At 46.3% G+C, this 26,386-nt stretch overlaps 1 protein-coding gene across 2 annotated transcripts in view; it reads right to left on the bottom strand.

The window, feature by feature from the left end:
• Positions 1-26,386, bottom strand: part of LOC147731764 (E3 ubiquitin-protein ligase TRIM39-like) — a 241,729-nt gene that overhangs the window by 82,891 nt on the left and 132,452 nt on the right. For both annotated transcript variants that reach the window (XM_086956890.1, XM_086956889.1), the window contains one exon: positions 12,648-12,670. In XM_086956890.1, the coding sequence (XP_086813016.1) occupies positions 12,648-12,670 (23 nt within the window). The remainder of the gene's footprint in view (positions 1-12,647; positions 12,671-26,386) is intronic.

Genomic DNA, 26,386 nt, shown 5'->3' on the forward strand with positions numbered 1-26,386 from the left:
GGCACAATGTGAAAAGTCAAAGTCGTAGCTGAGTCTAGGAGTTAAACATTTTAAAAAGAGTTTCAGTTGTGGTGGTGTCCACGTGAGCAGCAGGTTGACGTTGATCTCCGCTAGTTTAAAAGCGGTGGTCATGTTGCTAAAGAATACTTGTTTTGAGGCACCATGATCGAAGGTCTCGGCTTTGAGTAGTGAACGGAGGGTTCCATCCTTTGCGTGTAGCAGATTATATGCCCACCTGACAACGTTTGCAATGGCTCTTGAAAATGAGCTGGTGAGAGAAAATTCGAGGCGGAGAGCTTGCACCGGAGTGGATTGTGATACCTTCAGCATTTTCCTTAGTATCTTCCCTTCTGTTTGGTCCAGGAATGACCACTGTTTTATTGGAATGTGTCCCAAAGCAAATGATAGAACTGGGGGTATCTTTGTGCTATAAACTTTATGAAGAGATGAAGCATCCACAACCACACACACAACCACAACCCAACACGCACAACCACACACAGAACCACACACACATAAAACAACCACACACACACAACCACAACCATACACACAACCACACACAACCACTCACCCAGCCACAGACAAACACACACAAAAACAAACACACACTTCCACTCACACAACCACACACACAAACAACCACCCACCCACCCACAACCACACATACAACTACAACCACACATATAGCACACATACAACCACACAACCACACACATAACCACACGGACAAACACAAACACACAAACAACCACACCCAAAAATACAACCACACAGACAACCACAACCACACCCACACCCAGAACCACAACCACACCCACAACCATGACAACCACACATAACAAACACAACCATACACAACCACACCCAGCCACACACACATCAACATACACGACCGCACACACACAACCACACACACAACTCCACATACACAATCACACAACCACACACATCCACAACCACACCCAACCACACAAACAACCACACAACCACAACCACACACAGAACCGCACACATAACCACAACCACAAAGACAACCCAACCCACATAACCACAACAAAACACACAACCGCACACACACACATAACAGCTACCACACACACAACCACACACACAACCAGACACACACAACCACACACAACCACACACACAACTGCACACATAACCACACACACAGCCACACACACAGCCACACACACAACCACACACATAACCACACACACAACCACACACAAAACCAGTACCACATGCACAACAACACAAATACACAGCCAAACCCAACCACACAACTATACACACAACCACACACCCAACCATACCCAACCACTAACACATGAGCATACAGAAGCACACACACACAACCACACACAAGCACACACACAAGCACACACACAACCACAACCAAATACACAACCGCACACACAACCAAACACTTCCACACACACAAACACAAACACAACCACACACACAACCAAAACCACATGCACAGCCACAGCCACATACACAACCACAACCACACAACCACCCACAACCACACAACCATACAACCACACATACACACAAACACACACATATAAACACACACAACCACATACTCATAAACACACACACCACACACACAACCACACACACAAAACCACACACACAACCGCACACATAACCAAACCCACACACAACCACACCCACACACAACAACACACACACAATCACACACACACGACCACACACACAAACACACACACACAACCACGCACAATAACACACATAACCACACACAACCACACACACAACCCCACACACAGCCACACATACACAATGACAACCACACACACAACTACATACACATACACAATCACAACAAAACACACACACAACCACACCCACAACCACAACTATATCCACAACCACACCCATAACGACACACACAACCACACAACCACATCCACACACACAACCACATACAACCACACACACAAACATACAAAACCACACACACACAACCACACACACAACCACGCACACACAACCACAACTGCACACATACAATCACACGGACAACCCCACATGTACAACCACACATACACAACCACAACCACACACAACCAGAAAACCACACAACCACACACACAACAGCACACACAACCACAACCACAAACACAACCCAACACACACAACCACACATACAAGCACACACAACCACAAACACAACCACACACAACCACAAACACAACCACACACACAACCACACACAATCACACACACAACCAGAAACACACAAACGCACAGACATCCACAACCATACACAACCACACACAATCACACACACAACCACACACACATTAACATACAAACCACACACAACCACACATACACAACCATATACACTCACAATCACAACCACACACACACACAAAACCACACACACAACCACACATACACAACCACAACCATACACACAACCACACACAACCACATACCCAGCCACAGACAAACACACACAACCACACACCCGCAACCACACACAATACCAGACCCACAACTACACACACAACCACAATCACAGCCAACCACACACAACCACACATCCACAACCACACACACACAACCACAACCCAACACACACAACCACACACAGAAACACACACAACCACACACACAACCAAACATACACAACCACAACCACACACACAAACAACCACCCACACACACCACAACCACACATACAACTATAACCACACATACAGCACACTTACAACAACACACACAACCACTCACACAACCACACCCAAACACACAACCACACAGACAACCACAACCACACCCACACCCACAACCACACCCACAACCATGACAACCACACACAACAAACACAACCATACACAACCACACCCAGCCACACACATGAACATACACAAGCACACACACAACCACACACACACGACTGCACACACACACCACACACACAACCTCACACAACCATACACACCCACAACCACACCCAACCACACAAACAACCACACAACCACAACCACACACAGAACCGCACAAACAACCACAACCACACAGACAACCCAACCCACACAACCACAGACATACAACCACAACAAAACACACAACCGCACACACACATAACAGCAACCACACACACAACCACACACACAACCAGACACACACAACCACACACACAGCCACACACACAACTGCACACATAACCACACAAACAGCCACACACACAACCACACACACAACCACACACACAACCACACACACAAAACCAGTACCACATGCACAACACAAATACACAGCCACACCCAACCACAGAACCATACACACAACCACACACACACACCCAACCACACAATCACTAACACATGAGCATACACAAGCACACACACACACAACCACACACAAGCACACACACAACCACAACCAAATACACAACCGCACACACAACCAAACAAACACTTCCACACACACAAACACAAACACAACCACACACACAAAACCAAAACCACACGCACAGCCACATACACAACCACAACCACACAACCACCCACAACCACACAACCATACACATCCACACATACACACAAACACACACAAATAAACACACACAACCACATACTCATGAACACAACACACACACACAACCACACACACATAACAACCACCACACACACACCCACAAACACAACCACACACACAACCACACACATAACCAACCACACACATAATCACCCAACCACCCAAACACACGCAAATCCACACCCACAACCACATACACACAACCACACACAAACAATTACACACACACACAACCACACACAATAACACACATAACCACACACAACTACACACAACCACATATACACCACTACAACCACACACACAACCACATACACACACACCCACAACACACACAACCACATGCACAACCACACAACCACACACAACCACACACACAACCACACCGACAACTACATCCACAACCACACCCATACCCACACACACACAACCACACAGACACACACACAACCACATACAACCACACACACACAAACATACACAACCACACACACAATCACAACTGCACACACACAACCACACACAACCACAACTGCACACATACAACCACACACACAACCCCACATATATAACCACACACACACAACTACACCGCACCCAACCACACACAACACACACAACCACAACCCAACACATACAACCACACATACACAAGCACAACCACACACACAAGCACACACACAAGCACACACACAACCACAAACACAACCACAAACACACAACCACAACCACACACACAATCACACACACAACCAGAAACACACAAACACACACACATCCACAACCATACACAATCACACACACAACCACACACACATTAACATGCACAACCACACACACACAACCATATACACTCACAATCACAACCACACACACAACCACACACACACAAAACCCCACACAAAACCACAACCATACACATAACCACACACAACCACACACCCAACCACAGACACACACACACACGTACCAACACACCCACAACCACACACAAAACCAGACCCACAACTACACACACACAACCACAACCACATCCAACCACACAACCACAACCACACATGCAACCACAAACACAACCCAACACACATAACCACACACAGAAATACACACACACACAACCACACACACAACCAAACACACACAACCACACACACAACCACAACCACACACACGTCCACACACACAACCACACACACAATCACACACATAACCAACCACACACATAATCACCCAACCACTCAAACACACAAACCCCCACACGCACAACCACATCCAACCACACACACATCCATACACAACCACACACACACAACCACAAACACAAGCAACCACACACACAACCACACACAAAATCACACAACCACCCAACCACACACACACACCCACACTCCCACACCACACAAACAACCACACCCACAGCCACACATACAATCACACACACAACCCAACACACACAACCAAACACATATAATGACACAAACAACCACAACCACACACACAACCACATGCACCACCACACACAACCACAACCACACCAACAACCATACCAACAACCACACACACAACCACACAACCATACACAACCATATACAACCACACCCAACCACACACATGAATATACACAACCACACACACACAAGCACATACACAAGCACACACACACCCTCACACACAAACACATACACACAACCAAAAACACAACCGCACACACAACCACACACAACTACAGCCGCACACACAACCACACACACACACACACGCCCGCACCAACAACCACATCCAACCACACACCCACACAAACAACCACACAACCACACACACAACCACACAGACAACCCAACACACACAACAACACACACACACAACCACAACCAAACACACAACCACAAACACACTGATCCACACACAACCACAACCACAACCACATACACAACCACAACCACACACACAACACCCATAAGTACAACCAGACATACATAACCACACCACAACCACACACACACAACCACACACAACCATACACACAAACACCCAGACACACACACAACCACACACACAACCACACACACAACCAGGAATGCACATGTGCAGGCTTCCGCGCATCCGCAGTTCCAAAGAAGAAGGCTAGATGGCCCAAGAATGTCAGGATGACCCCGCGATAAGGTAAGTTTTATTTTAAATCTCATCCTAGGGGTTTTTGATTACGTGTAATAATGCGGGTGGGAGGCTGGCGGGAGGCGGTGGGTGACCACTTCCGTCACGCTGCCGAGTGTGTGGAGATTTGCCCAGTTTCTCCACTTTCATTGCGAAAGGCCGAAGGGGCAAATAAAAAAAACTGCTTAAATAGCTTTATTCGACAGATGTGTCATAAAAGCACAACACATACATTAGAACATACAATTTAAGATATATAAATATTTTGAATCTAAAAACATTTTAAGAAGATATTAAACATTGGAAAACTACCGAATCAGATGAATCTAAAATTATTATTATAATATTTTTTTTAATATAATTCTATACAATCACATTAAGCCCCAATTATTTCATAACTCCTATTCATAACATGTAATACAGGGCAACATTGAAACTAAAGATCAATCAATTCAATGGGCCTAGAGAAGCACCCTGGATCGGATAGACCAAGCCCATCCTAAAAACTTGGCCATTGCAATTGCTATTGGTAGCGTTGGATCCGTAGTAAGGACTCTCAATGCCTCTTCATGCCTTCTAAAACCTAGTAGCTTGCAAATAGGTATAACCCACATAGCACAAGGTTTCTTATACAGTGGGCAAAAAAACAACAGATGACTGACCATTTCTTCTCTATCGTGGCATCTTGGACATACTTTCTTGGCAACCACTGTCGATTTGCTGGTGAATATCCTAACAGGTAGGGTACCAACCCTCAGCTGGAAGTACAGGGGTAAATCTCTGCACATTCCGTGGGCAGAACGAAGATGTATGCCCACCCCTACACACAGCCACACACACACAAACACAACCACAAACACAACCACACACACAACCACAACCATACACACAACCACAACCACACACACAACCACATACACAACCACACACACACAACCACACACACACACAACCACACAAACACAACCACACACAACCACACACACACACACACACAACCACTACCACACACACAACCACATTCAACCACAACCAAACACACAACCACACACACGCAACCACACAACCACACACACACAACCACACACAACCACACACACAAAACCACACACACAACCACACACACAACCACACACTCAACCACAAAAACCACACACACAACCAGGCACACAACCACACACACACAAACCCCCGACACACACAACCACACACACACACACAACCACACACACAGACACACACAACCACACACAACCACACACACACAACCACAACCACACAGACAACCACACACACAACCACGCCCAACCACACCTCCACCTCCACACACACACCCACAACCACACCTGCACCCACAACCGCACCCACAACCACACACAACCACACACACAACCACACACACACAACCACACACAAACAACCACACACAAACAACCACACACAAACAACCACACACAACTACACACTCAACCACACCAAGCATTGGCCAATAGGTCTCGGCTTCGGGACCTTATAAGTGTTTAGCCATTCAACAGTTGATGTGGTTACATTAATGAGATTGTGCTGCATAACTACATACTTAGAAGGTCCCAAAAGCGAGACCTATTGGCTATGCCAATGCTTGTTCTGGCATTGAAGACCTCTAATGAGTCCAATGGGAGTTGTCCTTTAGTGTAAACAGGGTCAGCTGGGGCAGACTTGTATATTTTCTCTATCCTTGGGTTAATTACTCTAGCCCTTACAGGATCTTTGAATTCTTCAGGTGCATGATTAATGTGATGGGATGATTTGTGGAGCTTTCACCAGGTTCTCTAACCCAGAATCCCTTGCAAACCTCAAACTTTGTTTAAAAAAACACATTTTCCTCACATTTCTGTGATGGAATGGTCTGGAATCTGCAAGGATCCGCGAAATTCCACAAACCCTGCATTCCCCAAAGTTTTCTGATAGAAATGATACCTCACTTGTGTGGGTAAGCATAGGCCACGCAACAGGAAATGGCACAAAACGCAGCATGGACACCACATTTTTACAGTCAAAAATTACCATTTCTTTTGCAAAGTGCCTAACTGTAGCCTTTGAACCCTAGCTCTGCCGGCACCTAGGGAAACCCAGCAAACCTATACATTTTTGAAAACTAGACATCCATAGGAATCAAGGAAGGGGTGACTTGTGCAACTTTCTCCAGGTTCCCTTACCCAAAATTCCTTGCAAACCTCAAACTTTGTAAAAAAAAAAACACATTTTCCTCACATTTCTGGGATGGAAAGTTCTGTATTTTGTGTGGATACACACAATTCCCCACACCCCGCATTCCCCAAAGTCTTCGGATAAAAATGATACCTCACTTGTATGGGTAGGCCTGGTGCCCACAACAGGAAACGGTGCAAAACGCAACATGGATACATCACATTTTTACAGTGAAAACTGACCCTTTTTTTTGCAAAGTGCCTACCTATACATTTATAAAAACTAGACACCCAGAGGAATCCAGGATAGGGTGACTTGTGTAACTTTCTCCAAGTTCCCCTACCCAGAATTCCTGAGAAAACCACAAACTTTGTAAAAAGAAAACACAATTTTCTCACATTTCTGTGATGGAATGGTCTGGAATCTGCAAGGATCCGCAAACTTCCAGTGACCCTGCATTCCCCAAAGTTTCTGATAAAAATGATACCTCACTTGTGTGGGTAGTCATAGGCCACGCAACAGGAAACGGCACAAAACGCAGCATGGATACCACATTTTTACAGTCAAAACTGACCATTTTTTTGCAAAGTGCCTACCTGCAGTTTTTTAACCCTAGCTCTGCCGGCACCTAGGGAAACCTAGCAAACCTCTACATTTTTGAAAACTAGACATCCAGAGGAATCCAGGATGAGGTGACTTGTGCAACTTTCTCCAAGTTCCCTTATCCACAATTCTTTGCAAACCTCAAACTTTGTAAAACAAAAAACTAATTTTCCTCACATTTCTGGGATGGAAAGTTCTGGAATCTGTGTGGATACACACAATTCCACACACCCCGCATTCCCCAAAGTCTTCCGATAAAAATGATACCTCACTTGTGTGGGTAGGCCTGGTGCCCATGACAGAAAATGGCACAAAACGCAACATGGACACATCACATTTTTACAGGGAAAACTGACCCTTTCCTTTGCACAGTGCCTACCTGTAGATTTTTAACCCTGGCTCTGCCGGCACCTACGGAAACCTAGCAAATCTATACATTTTTAAAAACTAGACACCCAGGGGAATGCAGGATGGGGTGACGTGTGTCTTTCACCAGGTTCTCTTACCCAGAATTCCTTGCAAACCTCAAACTTTGTAAAACAAATTTTAAAAGCCCACATTTTCCTCAAGTTCTGGAATCTGCATGGATCCACAAAATTCCACCCACCCTGCATTTCCTAAAGTCTTCCAATAAAGATGAAACCTCACTTGTGTGTGTAAGCATAGGCCATACGACAGGAAACGGCGCAATACGCAACATGGACACCCCACATTTTTACAGTGAAAACTGACCCTTTTTATGCAAAGTTCTTACCTGTAGATTTTGAACGCAAGTAGGGAAACCTAGCATACCTATACATTTTTTAAAACTAGACACCCTGGGGAATTCAGGATGGGGTGACTTGTGTGTCTTTCACAGGTTCTCTTACCTTGCAAACCTCAAACTTTGTAAAAAAAAAACATTTTCCTCAAACTTCTGTGATGGAAAGTTCTGGAATCTGCTGGAATGATACCTCACTCGTGTGTGTGGGTCAAGTACCCGTGACAGGCAAGGGCCCAAAACGTATTGTGGAGACATCAAAATTACATATCACAAAACAATCTGATTTTGCAAGGGGAGGGAGGGCACCTCAGTTTTTGTCCCTGCGCACAGCGGCCATCTAGGGATGCCTACCAAACTCACACATTTCTGAAAAGTAGAAGCTCTGGGGAGTCCAGGGAGGTATGGCTTGCTTGGATCCCAAAAAGTTTCCCTAGCCATAATCCCCTGCAAACCTCACATGTAGCTATAAAAATCACATTTCCCTCGATTTCTGTGTGGGAATGTTGTGGGATCACTGGGCTGACACTCATTTTTTTACCACCTAGCCTTCCCCAGGTCTCCAGATAAAAATGGTACGCACCTCACTTGTGTGGGTAGGCATAGTGGCTGCAACAGGAAATGGCCCAAATCGTACTGTGGAAACTTCAAAATGACCTATCATAAAACCACCTAGTGTTGCAGGGCGGCACCTGGTTTTTTGGCCCCTGGCTCGCGGCCATCTAGGGAAATCTACCACATCCACACATTTCTGAAAATTAGACATACTGGGGATTCCAGTGAGGTATGGCTTGCGTGGATCCTCCCAACGTTTTCTTACCCAGAATCCCCTGCAAAACTCAAATTTAGCTATAAAAATAACTTTTTCGACACATTTTTGTGTGGGATCACTGTGCCGGCGCAAATATCTTACCACCTAGCGGTCCCCTTTGTCTCCCGAGTAAAATGATACCTTACTTGTGTGTCTGTCCAATGCAAAATCAGCAAAAAACATATTTTTTTTAAATGTAGCGCTTAAAATTTGCAGTGCTATACCTTTAATCCCTATGTTTTTGGCTCTTGCCAGTCACAGGCCTTTGGTCCACCCACACAAGTGAGTTATAGTTTTACTTGGGAGAACATGGAGAATGCTGGGTAGTAGGAAATTTGTGCCGGCAAGGTGATCCCACACAAAAAATTATGGAGAAAATGATTTTTTAAATTAAATTTGAGGTTTGCAGGTGATTCTGGGTAAGAAAATATTGAGGGAACCATGCAAGCCATACCTCACTGGACTCCCCAGGGTGTCTAGTGTTCAGAAAAGTGTGGGTTTGGTAGGTTCCCCTAGATGACCATGAGCCCGGGGGCAAAAGCCCAGGTGCCCCCCTCCCTGCAAAACTAGGTTGTTTTATGATAGGTAATTTTGAAGTCTCCACAATATGTTTTGGGCCCTTGCCTGTCATGGGTACTTGACCCACCCACACGAGTGAGGTATAATTTTTATCAGGGGACCTGGGGGAGCACTGGGTGTTAGGAAATTTGTGTCAGTCCAGTGATCCTATAACTTTCCCACACAGAAATGTGAGAAAAATTTGATTTTCTCATAAAAAATTGAGGTTTTCAGGGGATTCTGGCTAGGGAAACGTTGTGGGATCCATGCAAGCCATACCTCCCTGGACTCTCCCGGGTCTCTAGTTTTCAGAAATGTGTGGGTTTGGTAGGTTTCCATAGATGGCTTCTTTTGGTATTATACTGACCACTCACCACCAGTCAGTCATAAAATGCTTCTTGCTCATTTCCCACTCCACTAGGAAATTCACAAGACAAATATTCATACATTGGCCCTTTTCATTGTATTCTGCTACACATGAAATCACTTCCTTTGTTTCACCTGGGTGACCAGTTCCCATTCTGAACGGGTCAACTTTTATATGTTGTTATTTGTACTTCCCTTTCTACTACTCAGGAGACTTCGCTCTCCTTGCGTTGTACTAATGTTTACTTTCCAGCACATTACTATATTTTCCTCAGCATGGTTGCATATACATACAATTGTATATATATTTTAAATAGATTCTGACAAGATCTTCTCAGTATCTTTATGACTACTTTTAGACATTGCCCTTACTACAGGGCGCTCAGGTACTCTATATTCTTATCAAATCTCACTACTAATGTTTATTCTATCCGTGCATGCAAAATGGAACACTAAATATGCATATTTCTTTGTATCTTAGAGAGCGCAATGCATGCAAAATCTAGTTTTTCGTTTGTAGTACAATATATTCTTGTCATTCTCTATGGCCCCCTTCCTTGGGTTCTCATCTTACGGTCAACATCACCAATCATGAGTACCACTTTTTATGGCTTTGGGTGAGCTGAGGCTACAATGCACTTTTACAAAATATCCTCAGTGAGTTGTGACCGGCATATATAATTTCATGTCACTATTTTCCTTTGCCTCATCACTGCTATACAAAAGTTGACACGAAAGAATTTTACGTAAAAGATTTCATGAAAGATGATGTTCCATTCCAATGTATGTATTTTTTCTGCAGCCTTGACAAAGCCCCAAGGACGAAACACCTGTCAGCTGATTTTACTACTATAGACCAGATATTGGCCATTTCTGCTTTTTATATGAACCGAATATTGTGGAAACTACAAATGAAATAAAATAACTTCACAAAAAAAAACAATTTGAAGGACTTTATATCAGGACTACTTTCTTTATTTAGAGGACTTTCTATGTGTGCTCTAGTACTTATTATTTTGTGTAATTTTTGCCAAGGACATTGTCCTAAGCAGGTGAACACCCTGGGTGGCAGGGTATAGGTAGTACCATGGTGGCACCTCTACCCCACATGAAGATATATGTGTAACATCCCTAACAATAGTGCTGAAAATTGGATCTGCAATTTTTGTAAGCATAGCCACCATTTGAGTTAGTGTAGTTAGGAAATTATAAAATCGTTTTTGCACAACTCTGAACTGAGGAAAACCTGAGGAGACTTTTCCAGAATGTGCTTGCTTTTTCTGTATGTTCAGGGAACTTTTTTCAGGACTTCAGTTAAGCTTTAAAGATACAAAATTGTTTTGTAAGGACAGCAGCTCATTTCTGTGGCAATTATTTCAGGACTCAAAAGAGTTTGCTAAAAACTTGCACGGATTTATGGCAATTTAATGGAGTTTCCTTATGACCCAGGGGAGGGGGAGGTTTCTGAGGACTTAAGATTTTTTTTGAGAATGCAAAGTGATTTTATGAGGATCTGAACGTTTCTTAACACTTTGTGTGAGCTCAGTAGTGGCATTTACACACAGCAGCATTGAGACCTGCTCCGTGCACACTGACAGGAGGATAATAAACCAGACTTACCTGCTTAAGGTGCTTCTGACATCCTGCAAAACAGAGAAACAAACACAGTGACATCAGTTTCCACAGGAGATGTTAAAGTTATGGCAGTATTTTTAGGAGTGAAAGACTTAACTATGTATGGTTCGAAAACAGTGACTGGGGCCACATGACACAGCCCATTCTGGGGTATCACATGACTAAGCACTGAATGTGATATTCTGAATGAGGTCACAAGATATAACAGAAACTGATATTCAGAATGGTAATGACAGAGCACAGTGTCATTCTGAATGGAGTCACAAAACACAGCTCATTCTGATATTCTTAATGAGGTCACTTGGCACATTGTATGATGTTCTCAACAGGGTCACATGCATGGGCATCATTTAAGGATTGCCAGGGGTTGCAGCTGTGACTCCAGGCCTGCCCCTTGTGCCTCCTGACACTGCTTGTGCGACCCCTGGCTTCAGAGGTAGCAAAATGAGTACCAAGAACACAGAGGAAGGTCACCCTTATGGGAGCTGTGCTCCACCTTTGTTTTCAGTCAGTTTTATATTACACTAATAGTGAATAATAGATTATTATTAACTGTTAGTTTAATAAAAAATGGGGCACGAGGATCTAGAATGAGAACTTCTGTGGCAGATGTCTTAAATAAAAAAATGCTTTTAAATGTGTGTAGGGTAAGTGCTTGGGGATCGCAGTGTGGTTGTGTGGTTGTAAGTGTGAGCACGAGTGTGTGTAAGTAAAAGTGAGTTTCAATGGCAGGTAGTGTGTGAGAGCCACTAAAAGGGAGTGAGTGAGAATAAGTGAGAATGAGTGGCAGTGAGCATGAGTGAGTCAGAATGAGTGACAATAGGAGTGAGTGAAAAAGTATGATGAGTAAGACCTAGAGTCAGTGTGAATGAAGGAGAATGAGTGATACCGAGTGTGTGAGAATTACAGAATTAGAGCAAGTGAGTATGACTAAGTATGTTGGATTCAGAGTAAGAATGAGTGAGGTATACTGAGTGAGAATGAATGATTGAGTGTGGTTGAGTAAATTTGAGTGAGGATGTGATGTAATGCTTGCTAGTCTGCCATTGGCCTTACATACTGAATGTAATGTGTGGCTTATAGAGGGACCCATGGAAAAATTCTACTACTGGAATACTGGAGGTAATTGTAGGCATGGACAGGCACCTGTGAAAACTACTGCTACTATCAAACTTGAGACAATTTATGGCACGGGGTAACTGTGGCAAAATACTGGCACTAGCTCATTGGAGATGCTTCTTGGCATATGGGAGGAAAACCATGACATACAGGGGCAACAATCACAAAATTCTAGCCCTGATGTACTAGATTTAATTCCACCCGGCTGCAGTTTCTCTGTGGGGGTGTTGCCCCCTTGAACCCTAAAATGCATTTAGAAAGTTGATATTACAGCCGTGGGCAGCCTGCACATTGCAAGCAGCTGACTTTCAATTTATGAGTGAGCGGGGGGGATGGCATCATTATGGACAGCTCTGGAAGAGTGTCTGGGTCTAAAGATGTGTAAGTGCGCATGTCAGGGTGAATGGGTGTCTTCCTATGACCAACTCAACATGCGCACATAAGGCTTTCCCTACCTGCACAACAATAGTGAGCCAGGGAAATCATCGCTCTACTCAGCGCTCAGCGCTCTACTAAAGAAGCCATCTGCCGACCCCACCGACCTCAAGAACTACCGCCCCATCTCGCTGCTCCCGTTTCCTGCAAAAGTCATCGAGTAGACCGTCAACAAGCAGCTGGCCGCCTTCCTCGAGACGAACGGATCCCTCGACCCCTCGCAGTCTGGCTTCCGGGCACAGCACCGAGACCGCCCTGATCGCAGCCACCGATGACATCCGAGCTCTGCTCGACAGCGGAGAAACAGCAGCCCTCATCCTCCTAGACCTCTCTGCGGCCTCCGACACTGTCTGCCACCGTACACTAGTGCAGCGACTCAGCAACGTCGGAATCCAGGAGAAGGCACTGGAGTGGATCATCTCCTTCCTCGCCAGAAGGACACAGAGAGTCCGCCTCCCCCCGTTCAGGTCTGAAGCCACCGAAGTCATCTGCGGCGTTCCTCAAGGCTCCTCGCTCAGTCCAACCCTCTTCAATGTCTACATGAGCCCCCTCGCAGACATCGCACGCCAGCACAACCTCAACATCATCTCCTACGCCGAGGACACCCAGCTGATTCTCTCCCTCACCAACGACCCCGCCACCGCCAGAGCCAACCTTCAGGAAGGGATGAAAGAGGTAGCCGAATGGATGAAGAACAGCCGCCTGAAACTGAACTCGGACAAGACCGAAGTCCTCATCCAGGGATCCTCACCCTCCGCCTGGGACGACTCCTGGTGGCCCCCCGCCCTAGGCAGCGCACCCAAACCAACAGACCACGCACGCAACCTGGGCTTCATCCTGGACCCCTCCCTCTCCATGACCAGACAAGTCAACGCCGTCTCCTCGTCATGCTTCAACATCCTGCGCATGCTACGTAAGATCTTCCGGTGGATCCCCACCGAGACCAGGAAGACGGTCACCCAGGCCCTCGTCACCAGCCGTCTGGACTACGGCAACTCCCTCTACGCCGGAACCACTGCCAAACTCCAGAAGAGACTCCAGTGGATCCAGAACGCCTCAGCACGACTCATCCTGGACATCCCCCGTCGCAGCCACATCTCCGGACACCTGAGAGACCTGCACTGGCTCCCGGTCAACAAGAGAATCACCTTCCGACTCCTCACCCACGCACACAAAGCCCTACACAACCAAGGCCCAGGATACCTCAACAGCCGCCTCAACTTCTACGCTCCCAAACGCCAGCTTCGATCGACCGGCCACGCCCTCGCCGCCGTCCCCCGCATCCGAAGAGCCACCACAGGGGGACGGTCCTTCTCCTACCTCGCCGCCAAGACATGGAACTCCCTCCCGACCCACCTCCGCCTGACCCAGGACCACCTCGCCTTCAGGAAGCAACTCAAGACCTGGCTGTTCGAGCAGTAGCGGACCCCCCTCCCCTAGCGCCTTGAGACCCTCTGGGTGAGTAGTGCGCTATATAAATGCTTGATTGATTGATTGATTGATTGATTGATCTGCAGCCTTCCCGGTCTCCTAAGATGCGCTTACTTTGCCAATCCAGACATTGCTCTTATGCTGTGAAGCAGCTTCTGGATTGGCTCAAGAGGCGAAGAGTAGGCCAAGTCTTGGAGGCAGCAGATTTGACTTTATAGAAGAACCTGGCCAATCACAGCATGGCTTCATAATGAAGCCATGCACTGATGGGTCATTTTCTATCCATTGCTGCCTTTCCTTCAGTCGCTCTACTGTTTCCGCCTCCTCCTCATCATGCCCAGCCCAAGGAGTAGCAAAGACGAGGGTGAGAAGTGCTGCAAGTAAGTAACGGTTATGGTGATAAACTATTTTACAGGATTAATGTTTTCTTAAGATGTTTTACAAGACAGAAAATTCACCTAGTAAACAGACATAAGAGATTCCTGAAAAGATGTTCAGAATATGGTAAAAAAAAAACATCACGAACACGGGCCACAAAATTAAAGGGTGTAGAGAGATAAACAAAAGAGGAGTGAAAAATAAAATCACAAGGGGAAGCCAGATGAGTGAGGCACATAAATATCCATTTTCTGATTGGTAAAATGTAGATATCATCATTTAAGTGAACCATGCAACTTCAGAGACGATCTAAGAAGGCCAAGCGGCACTAAAACGTTAATAAAGTATGACTTCAGGATGGTAACATTTTAGAATATTCAGCAAGCGTACCATGGCCGTATGTTGGTTCATTACATTAGGACTTCAGGATGATAAATATTTAATATTAAACAAGCATCCTGTGGTCGTCTGTTTGCTAATGTTTAATGAAATTACTATCTAGACTTATGAGGGAGAAAATCAACAAACATTTAAAGCAGGGGTCTGCAACCTGTTGATAGCGATCTACCTCGCCAACAACCTGTCAGAAGCTCGCAGCCTGACCCTACTTATGTAGCCTGCCATTGCAATTTCGTTTATTTTTAGGCCTTGTTGGCCTCTTATCCATTCTTGCCCACTGTCGCACACAGCAACTGTTTCCATTGGCTATTAAGCTTCGCTGGGGAGTGGTGGGGCAAAGCAAGTGACATCAGTCTTGCATGAGCAGTGTTAGACTGCCCACCGTCAGTGACTAGTGTGCTTCCAGTCCATGTTGGCCGCTTCTCATTAGTTGATATACAAAGTGGTATACGCAGTCTTGGATGTGCGTACACTGCCTCTGCAAGCTCCTGCGTGCTGCGACTCGGTCTGCAGCTCTTGAATAATCTAGGTTTGCTAGTGAGGCGCCTGTGGATGTCAGCCTTCTCTAGAAATAGAAATGCATCAGCGGCATTACTAGTGCGGTGCCTGTGGATGTGAAGCTTTCTCTAGAAACAGAAGCGCATCAGCTGCATTGCTAGTGCAGCACCTGTGGATGTGAAGCTTTCTCTAGAAACAGAAGTGCATCAGCTGCATTGCTAGTGCAGCACCTGTAGATGTGAAGCTTTCTCTAGAAACAGACGTGCATCAGCTGCATTGCTAGTGCAGCGCCTGTGGATGTGAAGCTTTCTCTAGAAACAGAAGTGCACCAGCTGTGTTACTAGTGCGGCGCCTGTTGTTGTGAAGCTTGCTCTAGGAACAGAAGTGCATCAGCTGCTTTGTTAGTGCGGCACCTGTGGATGTGAATCTTTCTCTTGAAACAGATGTGCATCAGCTACATTGCTAATGCGGCGCCGGTGGATGTCAGCCTTCTCTAGAAATAGAAATGCATCAGCGGCATTACTAGTGCGGTGCCTGTGGATGTGAAGCTTTCTCTAGAAACAGAAGCGCATCAGCTGCATTGCTAGTGCAGCACCTGTGGATGTGAAGCTTTCTCTAGAAACAGAAGTGCATCAGCTGCATTGCTAGTGCAGCACCTGTGGATGTGAAGCTTTCTCTAGAAACAGAAGTGCCTCAGCTGCATTGCTAGTGCAGCGCCTGTGGGTGTGAAGCTTTCTCTAGAAACAGAAGTGCACCAGCTGTGTTACTAGTGCGGCGCCTGTTGTTGTGAAGCTTGCTCTAGGAACAGAAGTGCATCAGCTGCTTTGTTAGTGCGGCGCCTGTGGATGTGAAGCTTTCTCTAGAAACAGAAGTGTATCAGCTGCTTTGCTAGTGCGGCGCCTGTGGATGTGAAGCTTTCTCTAGAAACAGACGTGTATCAGCTGCTTTGCGAGTGCGGCGCCTGTAGATGTGAAGCTTTCTCTAGAAACAGAAGTGTATCAGCTGCTTTGCTAGTGCGGCGCCCCTGGGTGTGAATTTTTCTCAGGAAACAAAAGTGCATCAGCTGCTATGCTAGTGCGGCGCCTGTTGTTGTGAAGCTTGCTCTAGGAACAGAAGTGCATCAGCTGCTTTGTTAGTGCGGCACCTGTGGATGTGAATCTTTCTCTTGAAACAGATGTGCATCAGCTACATTGCTAGTGCGGCGCCGGTGGATGTCAGCCTTCTCTAGAAATAGAAATGCATCAGCGGCATTACTAGTGCGGTGCATGTGGATGTGAAGCTTTCTCTAGAAACAGAAGCGCATCAGCTGCATTGCTAGTGCAGCACCTGTGGATGTGAAGCTTTCTCTAGAAACAGAAGTGTATCAGCTGCATTGCTAGTGCAGCACCTGTGGATGTGAAGCTTTCTCTAGAAACAGAAGTGCCTCAGCTGCATTGCTAGTGCAGCGCCTGTGGGTGTGAAGCTTTCTCTAGAAACAGAAGTGCACCAGCTGTGTTACTAGTGCGGCGCCTGTTGTTGTGAAGCTTGCTCTAGGAACAGAAGTGCATCAGCTGCTTTGTTAGTGCGGCGCCTGTGGATGTGAAGCTTTCTCTAGAAACAGAAGTGTATCAGCTGCTTTGTTAGTGCGGCACCTGTGGATGTGAATCTTTCTCTTGAAACAGATGTGCATCAGCTACATTGCTAGTGCGGCGCCAGTGGATGTCAGCCTTCTCTAGAAATAGAAATGCATCAGCGGCATTACTAGTGCGGTGCCTGTGGATGTGAAGCTTTCTCTAGAAACAGAAGCGCATCAGCTGCATTGCTAGTGCAACACCTGTGGATGTGAAGCTTTCTCTAGAAACAGAAGTGCATCAGCTGCATTGCTAGTGCAGCACCTGTGGATGTGAAGCTTTCTCTAGAAACAGAAGTGCCTCAGCTGCATTGCTAGTGCAGCGCCTGTGGGTGTGAAGCTTTCTCTAGAAACAGAAGTGCACCAGCTGTGTTACTAGTGCGGCGCCTGTTCGTTGTGAAGCTTGCTCTAGGAACAGAAGTGCATCAGCTGCTTTGTTAGTGCGGCGCCTGTGGATGTGAAGCTTTCTCTAGAAACAGACGTGTATCAGCTGCTTTGCGAGTGCGGCGCCTGTAGATGTGAAGCTTTCTCTAGAAACAGAAGTGTATCAGCTGCTTTGCTAGTGCGGCGCCCCTGGGTGTGAATTTTTCTCAGGAAACAAAAGTGCATCAGCTGCTTTGCTAGTGCGGCGCCTGTTGTTGTGAAGCTTGCTCTAGGAACAGAAGTGCATCAGCTGCTTTGTTAGTGCGGCACCTGTGGATGTGAATCTTTCTCTTGAAACAGATGTGCATCAGCTACATTGCTAGTGCGGCGCCGGTGGATGTCAGCCTTCTCTAGAAATAGAAATGCATCAGCAGCATTACTAGTGCGGTGCCTGTGGATGTGAAGCTTTCTCTAGAAACAGAAGCGCATCAGCTGCATTGCTAGTGCAGCACCTGTGGATGTGAAGCTTTCTCTAGAAACAGAAGTGCATCAGCTGCATTGCTAGTGCAGCACCTGTGGATGTGAAGCTTTCTCTAGAAACAGAAGTGCCTCAGCTGCATTGCTAGTGCAGTGCCTGTGGGTGTGAAGCTTTCTCTAGAAACAGAAGTGCACCAGCTGTGTTACTAGTGCGGCGCCTGTTGTTGTGAAGCTTGCTCTAGGAACAGAAGTGCATCAACTGCTTTGTTAGTGCGGCGCCTGTGGATGTGAAGCTTTCTCTAGAAACAGAAGTGTATCAGCTGCTTTGCTAGTGCGGCGCCTGTGGATGTGAAGCTTTCTCTAGAAACAGACGTGTATCAGCTGCTTTGCGAGTGCGGCGCCTGTAGATGTGAAGCTTTCTCTAGAAACAGAAGTGTATCAGCTGCTTTGCTAGTGCGGCGCCCCTGGGTGTGAATTTTTCTCAGGAAACAAAAGTGCATCAGCTGCTTTGCTAGTGCGGCGCCTGTGGATGTGAAGCTTTCTCTAGAAACAGAAGTGTATCAGCTGCTTTGCTAGTGCGGCGCCTGTGGATGTGAAGCTTTCTCTGGGAACAGAAGTGCATCAGCTGCTTTGTTAGTGCGGCGCCTGTGGATGTGAAGCTTTCTCTAGAAACAGAAGTGTATCAGCTGCTTTGCTAGTGCGGCGCCTGTGGATGTGAAGCTTTCTCTAGAAACAGACGTGTATCAGCTGCTTTGCGAGTGCGGCGCCTGTAGATGTGAAGCTTTCTCTAGAAACAGAAGTGTATCAGCTGCTTTGCTAGTGCGGCGCCCCTGGGTGTGAATTTTTCTCAGGAAACAAAAGTGCATCAGCTGCTATGCTAGTGCGGCGCCTGTTGTTGTGAAGCTTGCTCTAGGAACAGAAGTGCATCAGCTGCTTTGTTAGTGCGGCACCTGTGGATGTGAATCTTTCTCTTGAAACAGATGTGCATCAGCTACATTGCTAGTGCGGCGCCGGTGGATGTCAGCCTTCTCTAGAAATAGAAATGCATCAGCGGCATTACTAGTGCGGTGCATGTGGATGTGAAGCTTTCTCTAGAAACAGAAGCGCATCAGCTGCATTGCTAGTGCAGCACCTGTGGATGTGAAGCTTTCTCTAGAAACAGAAGTGTATCAGCTGCATTGCTAGTGCAGCACCTGTGGATGTGAAGCTTTCTCTAGAAACAGAAGTGCCTCAGCTGCATTGCTAGTGCAGCGCCTGTGGGTGTGAAGCTTTCTCTAGAAACAGAAGTGCACCAGCTGTGTTACTAGTGCGGCGCCTGTTGTTGTGAAGCTTGCTCTAGGAACAGAAGTGCATCAGCTGCTTTGTTAGTGCGGCGCCTGTGGATGTGAAGCTTTCTCTAGAAACAGAAGTGTATCAGCTGCTTTGTTAGTGCGGCACCTGTGGATGTGAATCTTTCTCTTGAAACAGATGTGCATCAGCTACATTGCTAGTGCGGCGCCGGTGGATGTCAGCCTTCTCTAGAAATAGAAATGCATCAGCGGCATTACTAGTGCGGTGCCTGTGGATGTGAAGCTTTCTCTAGAAACAGAAGCGCATCAGCTGCATTGCTAGTGCAGCACCTGTGGATGTGAAGCTTTCTCTAGAAACAGAAGTGCATCAGCTGCATTGCTAGTGCAGCACCTGTGGATGTGAAGCTTTCTCTAGAAACAGAAGTGCCTCAGCTGCATTGCTAGTGCAGCGCCTGTGGGTGTGAAGCTTTCTCTAGAAACAGAAGTGCACCAGCTGTGTTACTAGTGCGGCGCCTGTTGTTGTGAAGCTTGCTCTAGGAACAGAAGTGCATCAGCTGCTTTGTTAGTGCGGCGCCTGTGGATGTGAAGCTTTCTCTAGAAACAGACGTGTATCAGCTGCTTTGCGAGTGCGGCGCCTGTAGATGTGAAGCTTTCTCTAGAAACAGAAGTGTATCAGCTGCTTTGCTAGTGCGGCGCCCCTGGGTGTGAATTTTTCTCAGGAAACAAAAGTGCATCAGCTGCTTTGCTAGTGCGGCGCCTGTTGTTGTGAAGCTTGCTCTAGGAACAGAAGTGCATCAGCTGCTTTGTTAGTGCGGCACCTGTGGATGTGAATCTTTCTCTTGAAACAGATGTGCATCAGCTACATTGCTAGTGCGGCGCCGGTGGATGTCAGCCTTCTCTAGAAATAGAAATGCATCAGCAGCATTACTAGTGCGGTGCCTGTGGATGTGAAGCTTTCTCTAGAAACAGAAGCGCATCAGCTGCATTGCTAGTGCAGCACCTGTGGATGTGAAGCTTTCTCTAGAAACAGAAGTGCATCAGCTGCATTGCTAGTGCAGCACCTGTGGATGTGAAGCTTTCTCTAGAAACAGAAGTGCCTCAGCTGCATTGCTAGTGCAGTGCCTGTGGGTGTGAAGCTTTCTCTAGAAACAGAAGTGCACCAGCTGTGTTACTAGTGCGGCGCCTGTTGTTGTGAAGCTTGCTCTAGGAACAGAAGTGCATCAACTGCTTTGTTAGTGCGGCGCCTGTGGATGTGAAGCTTTCTCTAGAAACAGAAGTGTATCAGCTGCTTTGCTAGTGCGGCGCCTGTGGATGTGAAGCTTTCTCTAGAAACAGACGTGTATCAGCTGCTTTGCGAGTGCGGCGCCTGTAGATGTGAAGCTTTCTCTAGAAACAGAAGTGTATCAGCTGCTTTGCTAGTGCGGCGCCCCTGGGTGTGAATTTTTCTCAGGAAACAAAAGTGCATCAGCTGCTTTGCTAGTGCGGCACCTGTGGATGTGAAGCTTTCTCTAGAAACAGAAGTGTATCAGCTGCTTTGCTAGTGCGGCGCCTGTGGATGTGAAGCTTTCTCTGGGAACAGAAGTGCATCAGCTGCTTCAGAAGCTGGCTGAGCCCCCGCTCCACCAATCCATTCTATGGAAATGATATAGCTTGACATGCATGAAGTCCCACCGCGTGTTGCTCATCGTTGAATTCAGGCTAAAAGTCTAATGTAAACATTATTAAACTTAAAAAAGCCCATGTGTCTGCATGTTTGTGCTGGTGATTTTCCGTCAGTGTAGTGTGCTGATCTATTCAGAGTCAAGTGACATGATGGGGGGGTTCCTTTTTAGCACCCTGCAGCAGGACCTTCTGGGTGCTATCCAAAATGAATAACCAACAAGAGCACCCATTAGCTAATTGCTTTTATGGCACTTGTGCGACCTTGTAACCAGATCCAGCTTCCACATCTTAAACTATAGTGGCAGGTTCACAATTCCCGAATGTGATACAATTAGAGGACATGATGTGGCCTAACAGCTAGAGCGGTCAACCTTGAAGCTGGGGAACCGGGTTTGAGTCTCGGCAGAGATGCTGAATATCATGTGATTCTGGGCAAATCAGTTAATCTCTCCATGCCTAACAAAATGAATTTGCCCATCTGTAACGTAACTGGTGCTCATGTAAAGAGCTCTGATACCTTTGAGTTGAGTTTGCACTATATAAAACTAAAAGAAAAACTTAAACTATTATCTCAGGAAAGGCCACTTAAATACTGGTTCTTTTGGCAGTGCAGGCTGACTGGTGGGGAAGCGGGTGGTGCATGTTTACGACTCCTAAAGACGCTCACTGGAAGCATTATAAATTTTAATAAAATAATGAGAGAAATGTGAATTAGTTTCCGGGCTCTGGTTTGTGCCTGAAATTGTGCAATGGCCCGCCCATTGCAATGATATTATTAATACGTCTCTCCAATTCTGCATAAATAATATATGACAACCATAGGTGCAATGCCCCTGGCCAATGGTATTATTATTCATAATACATCTTTCCTTAGCTGCTTGAGTAATACATGACGGCCATAGGTGCAATGCCCCAGGCCCATGGTAATAATATTAATAATATATATCTCTCCTTAGCTGCTTGAGTAATACATGACAGCCACAGGTGCGATGCTCCCGACCCATGGTAATATTAATAATATCTCTCTTCATAGCTGCTTGAGTAATACATGACAGCCAAGTGTGTGATGCCCCTGGCCCATGTTAATAATAATAATAATACGTCTCTTCAAAGCTGCATGAGTAATACATGACAGCCTTGGTGCGATGCCCCCGGCCCATGGTAATAATATTAATAATACGTCTCTCCAAAGCTGCATGAGTAATACATGACAGTCATAGGTGCAATGCCCCCGGCCCAGGGCATTATTATTAATAGTACATCTCTCCAAAGCTGCATGAGTAATACATGACAGCCACAGGTGCAATGCCCCTGGCCCATGGTAAGAATATTGATAATACATCTCTCCAAACTGCATGAGTAATACATGACAGCCATAGATGTGATGCCCCCAGCCCATGGTAATATTAATATGTCTCTCCAAAGCTGCATGAGTAATACATGAGTGCCAAGCGTGTGAAGCCCCCGGCCCAGGGAAATAATATTAATAATATGTCTCTCCAAAGCTGCATGAGTAATACATGACAGCCATGGGTGCAATGCCCTCGGCCCATGGTAATAATATTAATAATACATCTCTCCAAAGCTGCATGAGTAATAAATGATAGCCATAGGTGCGATGCCCCCGGCCCATGGTAATAATATTAATAATATGTCTCTCCAAAGCTGTATGAGTAATACATGACAGCCACGGGTGCGATGTCCCTGGCCCATGGTAATATTAATAATATGTCTCTCCAAAGCTGCATGAGTAATACATGACAGCCACGGGTGCAATGCCCCTGGACCATGGTAATAATATTAATAATACGTCTCTTCAAAGCTGCATGAGTAATGCATGACAGCCACAGGTGCATTGCCCCTAGCCCATGGTAATAATATTAATAATATGTCTCTCCAAAGTTGCATGAGTAGTACATGACAGGAGCGTGGCCACACAGGCGATGATGGCAGACTGGCCATTCATCCCCCTATCATCCGTCCATTTCTCCGCCTCAAGCATACTCGGAGCCGCGAAACTACTCCGCTGACTTGCACAGAAGACGGAGATAGCCCCTGAGTCCCCCGACTGCCGTGAAACAGCATAACAGTGGCCAGAAGACATTGTTGAGGCGTGGCCTACAGCAGAGGTGCATAAGACGTGGCCATGACCGCTACACAACACTGAGGCCGCGCCACGGCCTGGAGAATACGCAGAGCTGCCCTGGGAGAATATTGGCATCTGGGACTTCCTTGGGTCCCCCCTTGGGTTCCTGCAGGCTACTGTTGATGGCCTGTGCCCGGAGGTAGGACCAGACACGCCACTGGGAGCAGTGGCCCAGAGGCGCACTTTGCGACCTGGGCTTTCATCAGCGGTAGGAACAACATATAGACTACCCTGCAGAGATGGGACGGGCCTGAAGGCCTGCCTCTAGAGAATCATACCGCAATTGACAACTCTGAGGTGAGTGCAGTTAAACGCGTGAGGCCTGCTCCTGAAATTGAATGCATGTGAAGTGCGCATTGCCGAACAAAAATCCAGGCACAAGTGAGACACTGGCAGACGTGTATTGTGTCCACACCAGTGAATGGACTAGAAGGGTGAGATATCGGGGGAAAGCCTGTTACAGATGAACCGTAGACCCAGATGACACAGTCAGACTCAAGAGGCCCGCAACTAGCATGCGGCATAAGCAGAGCGAGACAATTACCTGCGCCAGACCACGAGTTAATGGCTATTTTGGCGGAGTTGATGTAAAAGGCCATATTGAACAGGACACCACCCCCGCCAGGGCTGTCGGTTCCCACTAAAGGCCATTGACCACCTTAGTGTTAGTCTAGACCTAAGAAACAGGGGGCCTAAGCAGTGGGATTCTGGGCTAGAACAATGGCCAGCCAGAACAATGCAGTACTGGCACACACAGGTGGACCGCACAACACACAGATGACCTATGTCTCACAGGGGCCGGCTAAGGTCTAATACTGGTGGTCGATCCGGAGTACTCCCCTCAAACAGTGCCCAATCAGACAAAATGCCTGGAGAAGTGCCCACAGACCAGATGTCCAACAAAATAGAAGTGTATTGGCATAGGTGGTAAAGCTGAGCACCACTATGGAACAGACCCGAACTTCGCTGGAAAATAAAATAGACGAAGTGCCCTTGAACTAAACCTCCTGCAGGCCGACCACTGTAACATCACGGACAGAACAACCACATTGGAAGCAACAATGGCTGAAATATCCCTACAGTGCAGGCTGCTGAAAAGCACTTTATAGACCTAACTGCCCGTGTCCACTTCTTTGAAAACCGAGTTGAAGATTCTGAAGACCGGTCCAGACGAAACAACGTACGAGTTGTGGGCCTACCAGAGGGCACAGAAGGAAGGATACACCAATATACATAGAGAACTGGATGTGTGGTCTGATACCGGCGGGATTACTGTCGCAGTGTTTTACTATAGAGCGAGCACCCAGAGTACCTGGCAGGCCTCCACCGCTGGGAGCAAACCAAAGGTCACTCTTGTTCCGTGTAATGAACTACAGGGACAGTGACACAATTTTGCAAGAAACCCGAAAACTGCAGAAAATACAGAATGCATACAACACAGTCATGTTTTTGACTGATTTCATCTCAACAGTACAAAGACAAAGGTATTGCTACATGGAGGTTGTCGCATCAACTTCGTCAGTTAGATCTCAAATACTCCCTACTGTTTCCTGCCCGATTGCGGGTGATTGCAAAAGGAAATAGGCACTTCTTTGACACCCGTGTAGCAGTATGAGAGTGGTTAGATTCCCTGTAATTGGCGGAGAATGGCGCTCCTCCGGCCGTACAGGGGACAAGCGGTAACTAGACATAATATTGCAAACAAAATATAGAATGGCCATAATATCGAAGTAACAATATAGAATGGACAAAATATCGAATGGACACAATATAGTGGTTAAAACTATCGAATTGAAGGTAAGTAATATAATATAGATTGTCAAAATATAGAAGTCAAAATAATCAAACTATATAATATAGGCATTAAAATATTTCGAATTTTTAATCAAATTGACATTTTTTAAAGTGTTTTGTATGT

Source organism: Lissotriton vulgaris, chromosome 2_1 (assembly GCF_964263255.1).
Source record: "Lissotriton vulgaris chromosome 2_1, aLisVul1.2, whole genome shotgun sequence".
In the NCBI taxonomy this organism is placed as follows: domain Eukaryota; kingdom Metazoa; phylum Chordata; class Amphibia; order Caudata; family Salamandridae; genus Lissotriton; species Lissotriton vulgaris.